The following is a 19,391-nucleotide window of genomic DNA, read 5'->3' on the forward strand; positions in this document are numbered from 1 at the left end:
AGTAAGTTACTGAATGAACTGAAAGTTTTGTATGGCTTAATGTAATAAACACTGAAACAGTGTAATGCTATACTCTAGAACTTCCTTGTGTTTGTATCGCTGTTAACTCTTTTTAAGCCATCTAATTCACTTCACCTCACTGAAATTTGTTTATTCACTAGAAAAAGGACATCAACATTTTTCTTCTTCAGCTGTTCTCAAAGGAGCCGCAAATCAGCAAGTGTGGGGTCTTAATAGTCCCTTCAGAAATTAAACTAAGTCACTATTAATGCTTTACCATTATAATTCCATTTCCATTTTTTAACTATGAAAAACCCATGACATTTGTGAGTCAGAAAAAGTCAAAAAGCCTATTAAATGTGGAGTAAAAATAGAGGAGCATTTCATAAAAACAGTCAAATAATGGTAGTAGTGTGATGTTCTGTGTCTGCTTCAGGACTTGGATGATTTTCTGTAATTAAAGGAACCATAAATTTGTGTCCTGCACCAAGAAACTCTAAAGGAAAATGTATATCTGTCTGCCCTGAAAATGTAGTGAAGGGTGTTTTTGTGGTAGAGCTTAGTTTACAGATACTTTTAGCCATTATTTCAAAATCCCCTCTGAAAAATTTCCAAAAGACTGGTTTTATAGCTCAAGATGTTGTGGACTGACCTAAAACAGGCTCATGTTCAAAAATCCTCCAACATGACTGAATTTAGCCATTTCTGCAAACAAGAGTGAGTCATAACAATGTACAAAACTACTACCAGATACCGAAAATTAAATGTAAATTACACAAAATTAGGAAAGCTAGTACATATTTTCATAAATATTCAACATGGTACTTTTTCTCTTTTTAATAAATACCAGATGTTTACCCTTACACAGTGCAGTAAAGTGAAAAGCAGTGATACAAATATTCACAGACGTTTGATTTTATTTGCTTTACAGTCATTTCCTATTTCTCAGTTTACATGCAAAATTTCATATGTACATAGTTTTAAGTGACTTAAGTGCAAAATAATGTTACTTTTTTACAGAGGGTGTTGAAAATGTATAGCCTCTTACACAGTGACAGTGTGATGTCAGGGAACAACAAACAGCCTTTGCACAATTTTTTGGACCCTTTGAAGCTATAACAAAACATAGGTCTAATATTTTTCATAAATTTGCAGCCATCATTAACAAGTCAAAGTGGTCCGAGACAAGAGCCTGGCATTATTGAATACTCTTAGTACTCAATGCAATACCATAAATCCTATAGGCAAAGAATTTTGCTCATATATAAAAATAACATTTACAGAAATGTAAAAATCGAACAAGATAAAAATGGGGGGGGGGAGTCACTTCAACTAAAATGGTGCTTCCAGAAGACTTTCTTCTTCTTTGTAAAAGCTACGGAGCACTGAGGTAAAATACAAACCCCTCCACTCAGAGATTTACAACACGACTGCCTCTTTGAACGTGTCGATCCATCTATTCATAAAAACAAAAAAGAGAAAATACTGTTGAAATCACAGCTGTCTCAGTGTGATTTCAAACCAAGCTGCATTCATCTTTTCTGCTGCACATACATACCTTTGGGCTGTTTGCACATCGTCTGCCCTGAAAATGTAGTGAAGGGTGTTTTTGTGGTAGAGCTTAAACTGCTGCTTCTGAGAGGAATCCACTTTTAACACGAAGCCCAACAGGGGCAGACTCTCTAAGGCTGCCACATCCTGGAGGTAGAACCAAAACAAAGGTAGATATCAGGCTGGTTCACGAGTCTCTCTGCATCGGATGAACACGGTGAGACGTGCATACCTCACTAGCGGCGTACGTGTACAGGACTTTGTCTTTAATGACAAACCACAGCCTCTTCCCCTGCTTCTTATTGTGCTTGGACCTCTGCAGATACCCACTCATGGAGGAATTATCCGTGTTTGCGGACACCTAAGACAAAGAAAAGTGTGTTTTTAGGTCTAAATTTAAAAAAGCTCTCATGTTGTGACTGTATAAAAAGCTATATTAGTGTCAGTCCTCAAAGGACATGTGAGAAAGTGAATATTTGCAATTGTGTTGTGCGTTTTCTGCAGAGTGCCCTTTAAAAGTATACATACATGTGATTTATCTCCAACTTCCAATGCATTTTGTTGAAATTTATACAAGGCAATTCAAAGCTTAGGGTTTTATTTTGGTGTATCAGAGTACAAAAGGCCTGATACAAAATGGATGGCGCATTTTACAGATTTTTATTTGTAAAATAATTTGTGTAGTTTTGCTTCTACTTTGTATTTATCTATCACAAAAGAGTGCAACTTGTGGCTCTAATGTGGTTTGTGTTAGGCCTTCCACACAAGCTCTGAATAACCTTGGATAATACTTATATTTCAAGACATAATTTTTTAAGGTATAAATAAAAAAAGAAAGGCTAGTTTTAGTAGTTTTTAGTTAATATATGCATCAAATACAGATTGTTCTTTTTGGATAATTCTTGACAGAAATGGATGGAACTGTTAAGTTCCTCTCAACATTTTCTCTCCTTTGTTGTAAAAGTTTTTTTCTTCTTTGTTCTACAACCTAAAATGAAAATTTCACCAAAAAGCAAACAGCTTTTTATATATTTGCATTTATAAAGCTAAAAAGTTAACTTTTCCTTCTTTAGCTTTATAAAATTGATAATAAGTTAGGCCCCTCAGACTATTTAGGCTGCCGAGTTCAGCTATGTCACACGACTTTCGTTGCAAGACATAATGAGCATGGAACATGAATACGTTTGCAAAGCACTGTATGAATAAAGTGTCATTCAAATCAGGACAAAGCATCAGTTACCTCTTTCAGGGTTGCAGGTATCCTCTTATGTTTTCTGTTAAATGCAACCGTTGCCTTGCTTCCAGGCGGCAATGTTGCTGCTGAGGAAATTTCATCTGTTGAACAGAAAGTGCTGTAACTGTGAGAACATGTTTTTGAACCTCTGGTGTCTGTTTTAGGGATATACGATACTCTGAGAGTGTAGAAGAATATGCAAGAATGGCAACGTGTTGGTATCAAACAGTGACTAAACATTTTCAGGCTTACTTTTATGCTGAAGAACGTCAAAGCACTGGTCACACACTCGTGCTGACTGCTTCTTTAGATATGCAAGACAGTGTTTATTGGAGGAACAAGCCTGGCAAACCACCTGAGGGGATGAAACCGCAAAAACATTTCAGTCGCATGTTATAAACGCTAATACATAAACCTATTTAGTTGTTTTGTTTAAGCACTTTGTCAGTTTGGAAGTTTTGGTATGTTAATAACAGCAATAGTTCGCTTACATATAATAGAAAGATGTTCATTAATTATTTGACTGGTTGCACTGGGTTTTATTTTGGAGCGTTAGATGATGGTTAAGAATGCAACACTATTTAGATGTTCATTTGTAAACATCTTTAATGTGTCACTTCCTACCATTTCACACCTCACTTTGTATTAAGTCAAGAATGTATACAAATACTTCTGCAAGGCACGGCACCTTTTCTACTGGATGTATAAAACAGCTGCATAGTTCCTTTGAAAGAGGTAATCTATATTTGTCAATAAAAAACAATTTCAGAAATTACACTTGTCCTTAAAGAGTAGAAATAAAAAAAGAAAAAGAAAAAATCCTGCATGTGTTTGTCCGCGAACCTTTCCACATGCGCGGCAGTGGTGTCTCCTCCACGTCAGGGTAAAGTCACAAGTGCAGATCATGCACATGGTGGTTCGTGTGTCCGGGATCCAAATGGGGGCTGTGGACCCCAAAGGTGGACCATCAACGCATTCGCCCAAATATTCCTGGATGAAAGCAAAAATGATGCATTGAAGTTCCCACTCACTGCTGAATCATACACGCTAAAGTCTGAGTGTTTAAATCACAGTGACTCAGGCTTTTAGATCACAAAACAGGAAAAGCGTACGCTGAAAAATATTCTTACCTCCGCTGGCTTGTTAGAAGACATAAAGCTAATTTTCTTCTTTGTGTATTCACTGATGGCCGAGGAAATAGTCTTGAGCCATTCATCTCGCTCTGTGGCCGAACTTTAAAAAGAGAAAAGGTAAAACCCTCCACATAAACCCGACAGCGTGATCTCGTATCGGCGATGAATATTACCATGCCTTTTTCAAACTTACCTTGCGGAGAGAATAAAGGAGCGCTCCACACTTTCTATGTTCAGCTCATTCTGATAGGCCTCTTGACTGGGTTTGCTAACCTGCAATTATCAGCATTGTGAACGGCGTTCGCAGCACGAAGCTCATCGAGATCACATGAATGTGATTACATGAAGGACGTAAGAAAAAGGCGAAGCTCTCACCTTCATCCCAGCCAGAGACAGCATGTTTTTAAGCTTGAACTGGCCATGCTGAACAGGGGTGGTGTACAGCAACACGTCGCTAAGCTAAAAGACAGAAAACAAACAAAAAAAAAGATTCAGAAGTTTTATGATGTAATACAGATGTAGCGGTTTCTCGTTCTCTTATGTCACCACCGGGATTTGCAGCAGAGTTACTTTGGTTTCTCTACAGACTCAGAATAAGAAGAGCGATTCTGTTTTTTTCCTCCCAGCTGACAGATTTATCACGTGGAATCCTATTTTAGGACAATTTGAAGTTTACATAGATAATTTATTGTGGTGCTCCATTTAATAATGTGATCCTGGGTGAATGACTTTTGAAACCTCATGCTTAAACACCGACAATCTTCCTGTTTGGATATGATTTCGGTTTGACGAATCAAAGACTTTGGAGGACTTTTATCTGATTTTATGTAGAAAAATAGGTCTGCTGCTTGAGGTTGTTATAACATTCCAATATTGAAAGATTACATCATTTAATAAAGAGTTAAATAAATAATAGTGAATTACTTACTTATCACATGGTAATCTAAAGTAAAATAGCACTAATCAACAAGACAGGGAGGAGAGGAATTAAAGGGAAGATTAATTTTAGGCTGAATGTCTGCGTGGTACTTTAAAAAAAAAAGGGTTGTTCTTTGTTGTGAGCTTTGATCTGACGACAGCTTAATTCTGACACATAAGCTCCTTATATTAGACCATAGTGTTATTTAAATCACAAAATGTTCTGCTGCATTTGGGAGAGAAAAAAAAGCCTTTCTTTCTGGACTGTTGAGATAAGTAGCACATTTGTGCTTGTGTTACTTTTTTTTTTTTTTTTTTTATCCAAAAAACAAGAAATATGAAAGAGGTAGCAGTGAACTCTACCAGGAAGAACATCCGGGGCTGCATGACCTTCCTGGACAGCTTCATCAGGACGCCCTCTTTGATGAAGATCTGGAGCATAAACACCAGTGAAGAGATGTTTATTTAATTTAGCTGCTTTGGTCCAACCGTTTTGAGTCAAAAAATTATCTGAAGACTAAAACCGATTCCTCAGTGCCTCACCCGTCCCGGCTGGACAATCTCATGGCTGCCGTTCAGACGACACTGGACCTGAACCAGCTTCTGGAAGTTATCCTGGAATGAAAGCAGAAGAAGTTTACAGGCATTTCATATTTATGTTATCAAAATTCCCCATATACGTCTTGATGCAGCTCTCACCCCATGTTTCATGATGTCGTTGGCATGATTGGCCACCTCTTTCACAAGAGCAAGGGCAGCTGGTTGGATTGAGAAAACATGTTTTTATTCGTGTTTTCAGATGAAACACGTCGATTGCTCTATATGATCTATTCAAAGCAGTTCCCTTCACAATTTGTCAAATAGGTCATTTTTTTAAAATACAAAGCAGGACGGACAGGGTTGATAGGAAGACGGTTAAAGCTGACCAAGAGGCGATGCTCAGAGAAAACCTTTTAGAGCCTTTTACCTTTCCTAAACTAAACAAAAAGCCACAAGGAAATGGTTTTGATCAAGTGATATTGATCTAGAAGAGTCCAAACCTAAATCCAATTATGACTTTGTCTCAGACTTAAAAATATATATCCACTGACATTTTCCTTCCACTTCATGATTATGGACCAGCACATAGAATCCCATTAAGAAACATTGCAGTTTGTAGCTGTAATGTCACATAATGGGGAGAAAAAAAAATCTGTACAATATGAACACTTTTACAAAGAAGTTAATTTTACATTACGCAATAAAACTCGGCTGTGAGTTTACCTTCTGTGTCTTTGTAGTCCTCCGAGTCTACTGACAGATTTTTTAGGTAGTCTGCAAAAGAGGAAAAAAGATTTTAGATTCAGGATCAACAGCGAAGGTGCATGAAGGGAAAACTTGAATTTGCCACTCCGGGTTTCAACTAATCGCCTTTTGGAGACGTCAATTCCAGGAACGTTGTGGAAATACAATCCTGGGCTAAAGGGTCTGCAGGTGCTTATGTAACGTAATTACACAACAGTGACGCCTGGAGCATTTTTCAAATTTTTGGACTTGATCCATTTGACGCACAAAACACTTCGAAAACTTCTGTTATGTCACTAAATCTGATTTGGGCAGATCCTTAATAATAGGTGGACTGTTGAAGCGGGGTAACTTTTACGTTTTGTACACTAGAGGGCAGAATGGGGTAGAAGATGAGACCTTGAAGGCTGGTTAGACATGGACAGTTTGGTATTCCACAACAGTGATAAGATTTTAAGCAAAATGAATGCACAAAGACCTTGTTACTCAGTAGTTGATGAAGATATTTGTGTTGGACGTACCTGTGAGCAGCAGCTGGTACTGAGGGATTCTCTGAACTGGCTTCAGCAGGTAATGCTTCACAGCCAGGTTGGCACAGCGAGGGCTCGCCTTAATAAAACGAAAAAAAGAGACAGTTTTCAGGGGCAAAATTACGTCCTTCTATTCTGACAAACAATGTAATGCCGCCAACATGGATACACCTCCCCAAACTGGTTTGGCCAGCGGGATTACCTCAAATTCTTTTACCGCAGCGCCAAATGCAGAGTTCTTCTTAGTCTGCTCTACCAGTAGGGTCACATTCTTGTCGAACTCGCGGATGTAAGTGGAGTACATCTTTAGATAGGGCCCTTTCTTCAGGAAGATATCAGCCACCTGAGTGCTCTCATCCCTGCACACGAGACAAACCGAATCAACTTGAGTTAATGAGGTGGTTCTTGAAGTTCTGATGGTTACCATTGTCTGCATATTTCTTTACAATCTCAAAAATTAAAACTAAAAATAATGCTTGAAGATTTTGTTTTCCTGATTAACCCCTGATTTAGTATTTATCTGTTTATCTACAGTGTCTGAGAACTGCGTCACAAATCTGTTGGACGGGGCTGACAGATCTCTGTCACCTGTAAGCCGGTATACCAGCCCAGGACTATTGGACCCACTCCCACAATTCCTTTGCAGTTCTTGGTTTTGCTTCAGAGGCATCATGGTTTCTAGTTCCTTGGCGTTTAGTCATTCCACAATGCCAATCTTATTGGTATGGAAACTATACGTTACTTGCTTTTTGGTATTTTTGAGATCGTTTTGCTCAAATGCCCAATCCAAACACACCAACTCTTCAGAGTAAAAAAACAACAACATGACGTGTTCAAGTATTTTGATGTGTTTGAACTGATCACTGATAAGCAACATAAAAGCTTCATTGTTGAAGAAACACGTGCCTATGATGATACCTGAACCACCATTCTTCACAGAGAAATATGCCTTTAAATCAATGTTTGGGGGTCACCTGATGAGGCCCTTATGTCCCAAAAAATAAAACAGTCTCGCTCTCATCAGCTGCACAGTTTCTTTCTCGTTCAGTCAGTGTGTTAGTTCAGAAATCATAACCTCTTAATTTTTTTCAACCACAATGGGTCTTCATGCTAACAACTTGGCTTAATTTTATACGAGTCAATTATTTTCTCCACTTGCATGTTTAATGCCTTCATCCTCAGACAATGGCCACCAGACTTGGATTTACTTATTCATCATGCAATGCAGGGATATAATTGCAATCAATAATACCTGACTGATCTGGTTAAGACAGTTATTGTCCAATTTCACTGACCATGTGTTGGGCAGTAGGAACACCTATGTAGCAGCAACAAAACTGCTGCTGTAAAGCCTGACTTTTAGTCGAATTCACGGCCTTGCGTGGGTTTGATATGAAAGGGACTCGCACACATTTGTGCATATAAAAATTCATAAATATAAAATAACTTTATACCAGTTGGCAACTCTCTGCTCCAGCTCTTTAAGCAGATCCTGGTTGAGTTCATAGAGCTGAGGGAGATAGTACAGGATCTGATTGAGATGACGTTCCTCAATCACGGGCTTCCCGTTCTGACGAGATGCCTTGTGCACGGCCTCACGGAAGTCCTGTTGGTCAGAGACAAGGATAACATCACATTCAGGAAGTCACACACACACACACACACACACCCCCCCACACACACACACACACACACACAAGACAGGATTATGCTGAATAAGGCGGTTGTAGTTCTGGTTTGAGTTACTACAGAGGTTCAGGCATCGGACGTCCTGTAAATCACCATCCCTTGCCTTAAAACTGTGACTCAGCCATACTAAAGTTTTTTATTTAAAAGAAGACCAAAGAGGAAGTCACTGGCTACATCTCAAGCTGATTACACATCAAGAAGTCTTAGATTTCCAAAAACTATGACTCAAGGCTGAAACAAGAGCGCAGGCGAAGCCAGAGGTACCACTGAGCAAATCTTTCAGACGATGTGGCGTCTTAAGTGGTTTATAGGCCAGGTGGCAAATAAAACTGCTTTTTAGTCGAAGTGCCAGGAAAAACAACAACTCCTGTGGTGAACATTTTCTGCTCCAACAGCTGATGCAGAAAAAGTTGGGTCACATGGAAATATTGTGGCAGCAAATTAGGGAAAGGGGATAAAAAAAGGGACGACTCTGCAGAGAGAACAGACAACTGAGAGTAAATAACTCTGTTAAAACTGCATGCAGCCCATAACAGGGCCAACAAATGGCTGCGTTGTTCTTTTTGGTGGATTTTGATTTTTTTTTTTTGTTGCTTGTTCTCCAAACTGAATATGTGACTGTTCTGCATTACTGGACATTCTTCCTCCGCAAATATCAGGGATTTAACCACTTCCTGTTCATGTGCGCATGATTCAGCCCAACTATGGTCTCATTTCATGACCTTTTGTTTCCTGCATATATCAACTACGAGGCTGAATGTACGTTTTAGAAAATAAGGATGTAAAAAATACAATAAAACAATGGGGGGAAAAGCAATTATGTTTGAGTTTGTTGTTTTTCTGTTCCTAAAAGGTTCAGACTCAACGTGAAGAAAAATACATTTGTATGAAATGAATGGTAAATAATTTTAAAGTTTTTATTTAATTAGAAATAAGAAAATAAATTGTCTGCTGTAACATTGTGAGGTTTAGGACTTGCCTCCATTGTCCCTTCCTACATGTGAAACTATTTCTCACCCATTCGCCTGAGCCCATGTTATCAGTTTTCAGTATCCTTATGAACTGTCAAAACTGCTCAAATCTCATGTATAAATTAATTCAATAGTGTATTATTTTCAAAGGAATTTACAAAACATCATATTTCAAATTATTCTGGTCCCAATTTTCATTTGGATCACTTGACTCTTACGACTCTGACAAATGGATGTGCTGATAACTGGCACAAAACTTAAAAAAAAAAAAAAAAAAAAAAAAAAAAGATGGTTTCAACATATTAAACTTTCCATGGTTTAGAAGCACTCAATGGTTTGGGTTTAATTTATTTCCTGGAACATTTACTGAATGTTTCACTTCTCTCTAACAGGTTTTCTAGCTAATGAACTCTGAGATAAAGGCCACCAGTGACAAACAAACAGAAGAACTCTGAGCAACCTTCTGCCGGTAGATATTATATATTAGAGTTGCACGTTCCCCATAACACAAAACAAACTAAAGCATGGTCAATAAGAAACATCCTGTGGCAGGAAGCTGCATTTTGTGGCTGAAAGAGTCAAGTATGAAACAGTCAAAACTACAAAAAGGCATGAAGGGCATTGGGGCGAAATGGAGCGATCTCAAATCATCAGACGGAGCTTCAAGACTTTGGTGTGTCGGATTTTATAAAATGGCCATTGAATTTCTGACCATACGGATATATTTCCTCTTTACTTAAAGAAAAAATAAATCACTATAATGTGACAAATATTTGTTACTACAACGTAAGCTCTGTCTACCAGATGGCTTAAAAAGAAAAGTAAAAAGTTACAGTTGTTTAGCTGTTCTTTTGATTGTGGGAGGAAAGCAGAGCACCCAGAGAGAAACCACACACACATCAGAGAGAATAATCAAAACTCTGTGCAGAGAAACCAGAGGCTCAGTTTCAAACCCAGGACTTTCTTGCTGCATTGCAACAGTCCTGCCAACTCTTCCAATGCGTAGCCCTGGCTGCGATAGTTAGATCAAAATATGCTTTTCATAGACCTAATAGAATCAAGGCCAGAAAACCATCAAGAAATGGATGCAATGCATGCTTTTTTTTTTTTACATTGTACGCTCTGCTAAGTTGTACATTTTTGAAAGAAGCTCTGCAAGAGTCTTTTTTGTGGGGAGGAAAAAAAAAAAAAAAAAAAAAAAAAAACTTTGTCCAAGTTGTCCATCAGTTCCAAATCGAAAGTGAAGATCTTCCAGACATCCAAGCCTTGCAGTAAGACGGACCATCGCCACTTGCGCATGTCAAAGTGACCTCAGTGGCTCTCTGTTTCCAAATGCATCTCTAAGACAAAGGGAGCCCAAAGCCTGGGAGGCAGCTGGTCACCAATACAAACAATAACAAAGACAATGACATGTGCTGAACTCAAACACACACTTTGTCCTTGGCCTAAGTGGACCCTGATGTAAATATTTAGTCAAAACATATGGTACTAGATGCAGCTAGCAGCTTTATTTAGCTTAATCATCAAGTCACATTTTAGATTTTTATTGAACATTAAACCTGTCTGTGCCAATTCTTGGTGTTGCAAGTTTCACTGAAAGCTTTTCTTAATAATTAAATAAATCGTTTTCGTTTCGTTTAAACAAAACAGGGCAAGAGCTAAGACGCGAGGCATTGTTGTTGTCGGTCAACATATACAAAATACCTGCATTCTTTAATGTGCGTTGTCACTTGTAACAAACACCTCACAGGAAATGTTGTAGAGGAAACTCATAATCATTTGTCTGTGCCTTTGATTAAAGATTAAATTCCTCAGAGGAAAAAAGAGGTTTGTGAGTCTAAATAACGCATTTCTTCCATCTGAGTTTACTGAGAGTAAACTCTCGGGGACCACCGAGAGGAATGTGAAAAAAACAAGACTGAGGGCGGTTATGCTGCTCAGGGAGTGCCCCCATTTCTTTCGCTAATGAAACGCATCTGGAGACACTGAGCTCAGGCAGCTTTGAGGCGCTCGCTCTGACAAGACTCTGCTATTGTCACAACAAAAACAAAGGTTGTTCTAGGTGGACAAAAAGGCCATTTTGATCGGACGTGTGGCTACTTACAACATGGAGCAGCTTCAGGACGTCAACAAACCTGCGAGAAACAGGAAAGGAGAAAAAGCAAATGAGGCTACAGTCAGAGAGTGAGGAGCTCATTGTTTTAAAACTAAACAAGTATTAGAAATAACCTCAGGCAAGTATTTCCCTGTAAAGACTGAGTTAAATGAAATGATGTCTGTTGGTTCAAAACAGGTTAACATTATACATCACATGCATATTTATGAAGTGAAACAGGTTTGCATCTGTTTCATAGAAAACTATGGATATTATTTGAAATTTGTGTTAAGTATCTGCGTTTTGTTTCCATTTAGTCATTTCTATTTAAAATATACCAATCAAGAGGAAGACGTTTATCTCAGAACTAGACTAAAAATAAAACCAAAGCTATTAACCAAGGTTGATACAAACTCTGCAAGTTCCATACAAATGCTTTAATTCCCTTTTCAAACTTTGTCCCACTACAGCCACTAATGATGATGCATTTTACTTGCATAGATAGGCCAAATAGGACAAACTCGTTAACTAGAAGGTAAAATTAAACAGGTTTTCAAATCTGTCAACAAGTAAAAATCTTAAAAGTGTGGCTGGCTTATGCACTAAAGCAGGTTGTCTCTTGCCATGTGTCCCAGCTTTGCACATCTAGACACTGAAGGTGTGGAGCTTTCTGCATTACAAAAAAGATCAGCTCAGTCAGAACAGATGGAGAATGTCTGTCAACATCAATTTTCAAGTTTTGCCACAGATTCTTGGCAAAACCTGTTATACAGAGTGTTCAATTTTCAGCCCCACATAGAGCTGTGGGCAAAACAGCTCTGAACTAATGAGAGCATAACCTGCTCTCATTTGTCCTTCTACACAAGTCCACTAGATTCTCATCTCCCTTCACTGCTCCGTCTGGCATTTCTCCCATTGAGCTCAATTTCATCTGGGCCAATCAGTCCTGAATGAAATTCAGAAGGAGGAGTCGTGAAAGAGGTCGATTTTCTGCGCCGTTTTAGAATTACAGCCCGTTTATGGTTGTAGTTTGTTCATGTCAGCAAAGGAAGTGAACGAAGCCATTCAGCCTCTCTCTTTTCCAACAAAGGTTTTGTTCTTGACAGTTTTTCATGAAGGCCAGGTTTGTAGAGTGAACAGCTAATTGTTGTCCTGTCTCCTGCTCCAGAATTACCATGGAGATATTGTCTGTCAGCTGCTCTGATTTCTGGTTTCCTTGCTTGACCTGCCAGTTTAGGTAGACATCCATACCTTTATTCCTTTGCCATCGTGATGCTGTTTGTTCACTAATGTTCTCTAATAAACCTTTAAGGCCTTCACAAAGCAGCTGGATACTAATTAGGTGACCCATAAAAGAGAATTGGTTGCACCATATTTTAATTTGGATGGAATGAGAGTAAAAGATGCTGACTACAAATGCAATCTAAAAAAAAGCTAACTTGGAAGTCATGTATTATTATGCATTGATAGTTGACACTTTGCACCTATCAATGTTACTTTGCATTAGTCTGTGACAGAATATAAGCTTGTGGTTGTAATGTGACAAAACATTGAAGAGTCCAAAGGAGTTGGATGCTTTTCCAAGGCGCCACATAACCTAGATAGCAGTGAGAGAGATTAAAAATATTTAACTCACACACTCTCGGAGGTCATGATCTCGGTAGCGATGTGCTGTATCTTACTTTTCGTCTGTTCACTCTGCACCTGTAAAAGATGCAGAACCAGAGTTTCACTCAGCGCATTGACATTTCTGCATTACAGACAGTGAGCACATTGAAGCAGATCTTCCATTTCAGTGCTGAAGTGAACAATCAGAAGAAGAAAGGAAGGGCAAATGCTGTGAGCCGATTCTCGCTGCACAAACGTCGGAAACTCACCGTACTCTGCGCTGGATCATCTTCATCCTCCTCATCGGAGGTGTTGACTGCGATGTCATCATCGGAGAAAGTGTCACTAATAAACGCTGCCTCCTCATCAGCAGAGTTTCTGTTCAGATTGCAAACAGGAAAATGTTAATAGAGAATTAGCAAACTCTGTTTATAACACACAAATATATTCTGACATGCGGTTAGCAAACAGGAAAGCAAGCTGGCTTAAAATAGTGACTGAGCGAGATAAGAGGGGGTTTAAATTTGAAATGCTTGCTTCAGCACATTATCTGATGACTCGTCCCCTTCAAAGAAAGCTTATTCTCTCTCTCTCTCTCTATATATATATATATATATATATATATATATATATATATATATATATATATATATATATATATATATATATATATATATATATATATATATATATATATATATATATCATGCTCAAACTGAAAGGAAGTTTTACAAACAAAAAACAAAAACAAAGTTAGCATGCAAGAAAAAAAACCCCTCTGAAATACAAATGATCACTTCTGTCACGCCCCGCTAACGCCAGTCCAGCTGTTTGTATATCAGTGTTAATTTGGATTGACTCTGCCAAACCCAACAGGTGTCTAGAAAACATGAACCAGGCATAAATTACAAACCATGAGCTTGTAGCTTACTGTGCTCAAAAAGATTACAGTGGAAAAAAATTGCTTTCAAGATGCTTCTAAAATTCCACTATTCCCTCAGGGAGCGCTGCAGCTGAAACAGCGGCACCACCCTTAAAACAACTGCACAGAAACACTACAGCATTCAGAGCGTTTGGGTCATCAGAGCTGTCGCTCTTACCTATGAACCATTCTTTGAGATCTGCTCAAATTACTTTTAGCATGCATCTGTTGATCAGTTTGAACTACAATGACGAGGGAGGCATGTTTGGCTGAACAAAGCAGAAACCCGACAGGCTTTTTACTGTCTTCATTCTTCCTATTTGTGTGCACACATGTATTCATAGCAATACTAGTGCAACATGTAGACAAAGAGAACAAAAACACAGAGATACTGTTGTCGTCTGAAGCTTTGACCACATTAAATTTGGTATTTTCTGTCTATTAGGGGACATAGTCTTTAATAATCCCTGTGGAATACCTGAAGAGTCCTTTCCTCTTCTTGTTATTTTTCTATATGATTCCTTGAGGATCATCGCTTTTTAATAATTCAGTTTGATCCACATTTCTTCAACAATAGCTGCGCTTACCAAAAAAACATTTGCAATATACAAATATAAGTTCCCATTTTACAGCCAAGGCTTCTTGCACAGTTATGGAGTTGGACATTTATGTTGTAATTATATCTAGTTTAGATTACTGCAGCTCTTTGTACATTTGCTCTTGATTGGTCATCATTAATGTTTTTGTAAGCCGTATAAAAGAGTCAGGTTCTGCCAGTAACCAAGTATTTTGTAGGTGAACTAACAGTGACGTCATGCAGCACACACTGATGAAGAGAACTGAAACTAAGTTTACCTGTGGTATCCTGTTGGTGTCTGATCCTGTTCTGAGTTTTTCACAAGAGAGAAATATGGGTCCTGTGTCTCATAAATCCCCTCATCGTCATGAGGAGATCTCGGCCAGCCTTCTGTGTGGAAACCTGGATCAGAGCGAGCCTGTCCCACATTTACATTCTCATATTGTGTAACATTGTCATATAGAGGAATGGTCTCATAGATGGGAGACTCCTTGGGTTCAGGGTAAAGCTCATCTCCGTCAACACTCTGTTCAACGTCGGTTTGTGAGTGATGGAAATTGTTATCGGTGCCGACAAATACTGGGAAGTTCTGCTGTACATAACGATCCCTGTGAGGTTCTGGTATGGAATCATTCGCTGTGGATTCATTAGTCCGTTCTGGTTTTGCTGGCGTCTTTGGTGGCGTCTTCTTGACGAGCTTCAGTTCTAGCATTTTCTTGAAGGAATTTCCCCTCTGTGCTTCAGAGCGACTGCGGTCAGCAGAAGAAAAGGATTTGGCTTTCTTTTTGGCGGTGCTACTACGAGAAGGCTTATTGTTTCCAGCCATTGCATGTTTTTTGCTGGGTTTCTCGTCAGGAGTTAAAGGCAGTTCCCGTCTCATCAATTCCTTCGATACTCCATCTGGTACAGTACTGACTTGCCTTGCCTCAAAGCCTTCTAACTTATTCACACCTTTACCCTCCAATATTTCCTTCTTCTGAATCAGTCCCAAAGAGCTGTTGTTTCTACGATGCTTCCTTGCCGTTTTGTTTTCCATGCTTTTGTCCTCTGCTGAAAAAATGGTGGTTGGAAGATCTTCGAGTTCAGGTTGTTTAAGCAATGTGTGAAAAGGCATACGATTACTTTCTCCCTGATCATCCACAACTTTCTTCTGCATCTCATCAACCTCACCATCAACACATAACTCTATCTCATGGATGCCGCTGCTCCTACTTGAATCTTCAACCCGCATGTCCTTAGACGGAGTCTGCACAGAAGGGGAAGGTGTGTTCGAATGGTTAGACAGCAAAGGCTTTTTCCTGAAAGGAGGGACTGGAGGTGGACAGGCTCGCCTTGCAGACAGAAACACTGGTGGCCTGTTTTCATTGCCGGGTTTGCTGACGGATAAGGATGAGCATCCTTTTCCGTCTGTTGATACCTCTACCTCTTTGACACTTGCTTCCCTCTTTTCCTGGACAGCAGTTTCATCCCTGTCCTTCTCCACCTTTTCCTGATGGGCAGGGACACCTCTCCTGGGTTTCCGTGGAACAGGGACAGGGTGAGGCTTCCTATGGACTGGTGGGGGACGTTTGGGTTGTAACGCACTGGTTTGCTCTTTGCCAAGGCTACCAGCCTTTTGTCCTGTTCCATGTACGTCTGGACGTATTGCACTGGTCTCTATACCTTCACTTGATGATCTGGGAGATGGCCCAACACCGTTTTCAGTACTGAGATTGTAAGAGTCAGAGTTGTGGTTTTGGTTCCTGGTGACTTTATCGTGATTAATGATGTGGCCATTGCTTGATAAATTGTTCATCACTTGGGACTTGGTGTTGTTTGTTTTCCCTCGGTTGTTATCCTGAAACCCCCGAGGTATAGGAACAGTCTTTTGCTTTTCTTCTGTCTTGCCTACATGTGATGATTCGAAGTCTTTTTCCCCCTGCTCAAGCTTCTTGTTCTTAATGCATGCGCAGCTTTTTTGGTTGCACAGGCAAATGGGAATAATATAATCCCAGTCCGGCTTCTTACTATGTGAAATTCCATTGTGAGAGTTAAGAGTAGCGACTCTTTGATGGGTTTCTAAAGCAGGTTTTTGTTGCACGCTCTTCCAAATCGGGGGCTTGGATTCTGTAGGAGAGAGAAGTTTAGCCAGGCAGGGTTTGGGGGGAAGCGCTGGTTTAACCTTTCTTGGAGGGCCAGGGGACAGAGGCGAGAGGCCATCTCTTCTGGGGACTAGAGGAAACAAGACTGGCCTCTGGTTGGGAATGAACTTTGGCTTGGGGGCTACAGGTGGCCTTTCCATGCCTGAGGACAGAAAAGTAGACAGGGAGCTTAAATGACAACACCAGACAATAATCTCATAACTGGAAAGAAGTATGCAAATAAGTTAAGAGAAAGATATTGCAGACAAATTAGCATGTGGCTAAATCAATGTTCAACTCATAGCCAAAAGTGTTAGAAGAGTAAAGCCAATGTCTTTAGAGTTATTTTGGACATTAATAAAAGTACAAGAACAATATTTCAGCTTTTATTTTGAATTATTTCTATCTGTATCTGATGCACAACTCTGATAGTGTCATTTGTAATGGAATAGCACATTTTTAGATGAGGAAAAATATTTGAACGTGTGACGGACAGGTGTTGCCCAGATGTCTCACCTTAATGCTAAATGCTCAAATAAGAAGAAGTGATAAATGTCTTTTCTCAGTTGCGGTTTGCCGGTGGAGACTTTTTAGCTGAAGATGTAACAGTATAAGAAGAAGCGAGCAGTCTGTGGGTGGAAAAAAAAACCCATCAAGAAAACTGAGTCAGTGCACTGACATTACCAGTGAACCAATTGAAATGCTCTGAAGAACAAAGGAACCACGGGGTTACTAAGTCAGAGATAACAGCAGCTGATGGCAGACATACTGTGTGAGGAAAAAAATAATTAGAACAACTTTTGGAGGCAGCAACAACCTCCGTATGAGAGGAGCCATAATGTGCTGCACTGTTCCAAGAGGAGTTATATACATACAGTACGGCCCTCCCAGCATGTTCTGGGTCTTTTTTTGAGAAAAGCCTCCAAAGAGCAGGGCAGAGGAAACACCCCATCAGTTGCAAACCTTCCCCATCGTCCGATGATGTAGCTCAAAGTTAAGGAGGGACATTTCCTCACCTAAAAATTTTTTATTTTGGTGTTCTGTTACAAATAATGCCTTCTTAGTTGTGTATCAGATAAAAATATAAGTACCAGATAATATCAGTCGAAATGTTGCACTATCAAACCCTTGTTTGGCAAAAAAATATACATATATATATATATATATATATATATATATATATATATATATATATATATATATATTGGCCTCACTGCTCATTCTGTAAATCTACTAATCCCAACTACTAAAGAACTTAATATACAACCACCTTAAGGGGCTCCAATGAAAGGAGTTTAAATATCACATGGTTTTCTTTAGCCACCCCACTCCACAACACAGTAATCCCACTAATGGCTCATGTCAACAGGCAAAGGAGGAGGAGTGGAAATGGGAGATGAAGGAGCTGGAGGCAAGCTGCAGAGGAAGGGGTGCAGGGAGTGTCAAAACAAACTTGCACATCTGGCTGAACTAGTGTCCAAGAATCATCTGTGCATGGCAGAAAAAACATTCTGCCATGTTGACAGAAAAGGATGTAGCTCTCACAGACTTCCTTGTTTACAATGGCACATTGAGAACACCTGAATTAGAATAAATCATTCAGGAATTAAAAAAGAAAAACTACATGTGCGTATTTAAATAAAGAAAGAAACGCGGTCAGTTGCTTTGATAGTTTCATTCCAACAGTCTGTTAAATTAGAGAGATAATCTATACTTTAAAAGGTTGTTCAGCGGGATTGTTTTTTTTTTTTTTTTTTTATCTTAATTTGCAAGTCCTCGCGACCCCCACAAGGATAAGCGTGTAAAATAACAGGTGGCTAATTTCTAACTATAGTTAAGAAAACGCAGATTAAAAACAGAGGCGGGGAAAGCACTAAAACTTTTACTCTAATTTCTCAGCTGTATAATATTGATACAATTAAGCTGAGCAGTTAATCTTTTCGGGTTGTACTGGCTCAGTTGAACCAGCTGTCACAATCAAAGCGTTGCCAAAAAAAAAAAAAGAAGTCAGTCACTTACCTGAGTTCAACCTCTCCTCATTCACTTCGCCTTTAAAATGAAAACTGGAGCCCAAAGCAAATCCTTCATGTCCGGAGACGTTCCGCGTTCGGCTCACCGGAGGTTATCCGAGTCAAACGCTGACATTTTTATCTGTCTTTGGGTCGAACAGGTCTCGTAATATTTCGACTCGGCAGAATGGACCCGCTCCTGTCAGCTGAGACGCGTTAGTGAACTTCCTTTTTGTTTCCCTCCACCACCAGGGGGCGACAGAGGGCTCATAATTCAGCAACAACCAAAACAAAAAGTGACTTTAGAGGGAAACTGAGCTGCTATGAATATGATGCGTAAAGAAATCAAGAAAGTAAAATAAATGAAAATAAATAAATAAATAAATAAATAAATAAAAAACATTATTTTGTATGTAACCTACAGGCTCTTCCTTGTCGTATTAGGTTATAGTTTATTAAAATGACTTTCATATAGCGCATTGTTTCATTGTAAACTTCCAGCCTCATATCTTTCCACATAGATCATCAGTTCTAATATTAACAGTATGACTAAGGAGCCACAGATATGACTGGAATCAGACTGGCAGGCATCGCCTTCAGTTTACGTTCTACGTGAGATGCGGGAAGTAGAAAGTGTTTAAACTTCTCTTCCTGTCAGAGCTGTCGTCACGTTGCGCAGCCTATTTGTCAGCAGGCTGATCAGTTGCTTCAAATGATGTACAGGAAATAGAACGACAGAGTGGTAAGATC

The 19,391-nt window shown here is 39.3% G+C and overlaps 1 protein-coding gene across 2 annotated transcripts; it reads right to left on the reverse strand.

Annotated features, from left to right (window-relative positions):
• Nucleotides 1-899: 899 nt before the first annotated feature.
• LOC106903309 (uncharacterized) lies at nt 900-19,112 on the reverse strand. 2 transcript variants are annotated; one of them, XM_088006449.1, is made up of 22 exons: nt 18,652-19,112; nt 17,149-17,261; nt 14,791-16,795; nt 13,283-13,391; nt 13,042-13,109; nt 11,415-11,445; nt 8,105-8,256; nt 6,853-7,009; nt 6,642-6,729; nt 6,100-6,150; nt 5,536-5,594; nt 5,380-5,451; nt 5,200-5,268; nt 4,294-4,377; nt 4,112-4,191; nt 3,916-4,018; nt 3,629-3,775; nt 3,038-3,140; nt 2,792-2,886; nt 1,784-1,912; nt 1,559-1,698; nt 900-1,456 (listed from the first exon to the last, which is right to left on the reverse strand). In XM_088006449.1, the coding sequence occupies exons 3-22, from the start codon at nt 16,791-16,793 to the stop codon at nt 1,420-1,422; spliced, it is 3,777 nt and encodes a 1,258-aa protein (XP_087862575.1). In that variant the 5' UTR covers nt 16,794-16,795; nt 17,149-17,261; nt 18,652-19,112; the 3' UTR covers nt 900-1,419. The 2 variants fall into 2 exon arrangements, with proteins under 2 accessions (XP_087862575.1, XP_014822503.2); XM_014967017.2 differs by lacking the exon at nt 17,149-17,261 and having other exon boundaries at nt 18,652-19,111.
• Between the last annotated feature and the right edge of the window lie 279 nt (nt 19,113-19,391).

The sequence above is a fragment of the Poecilia mexicana genome, unplaced genomic scaffold (assembly GCF_051168715.1).
Source record: "Poecilia mexicana isolate PSO_F unplaced genomic scaffold, ASM5116871v1 scaffold_6, whole genome shotgun sequence".
Lineage (NCBI taxonomy): Eukaryota > Metazoa > Chordata > Actinopteri > Cyprinodontiformes > Poeciliidae > Poecilia > Poecilia mexicana.

Excerpts from the sequence above, each read along its gene's own strand:
- LOC106903309 (XM_088006449.1), bottom strand. The coding sequence starts at position 16,793 with ATGGAAAGGCCACCTGTAGCCCCCAAGCCAAAGTTCATTCCCAACCAG. Across the intron at positions 3,141-3,628 it reads ACTGCCGCGCATGTGGAAAG|GTGGTTTGCCAGGCTTGTTC; the intron begins GTTCGCGGACAA and ends TCATCCCCTCAG. Across the intron at positions 1,457-1,558 it reads GATGTGCAAACAGCCCAAAG|ATGGATCGACACGTTCAAAG; the intron begins GTATGTATGTGC and ends TTTTATGAATAG.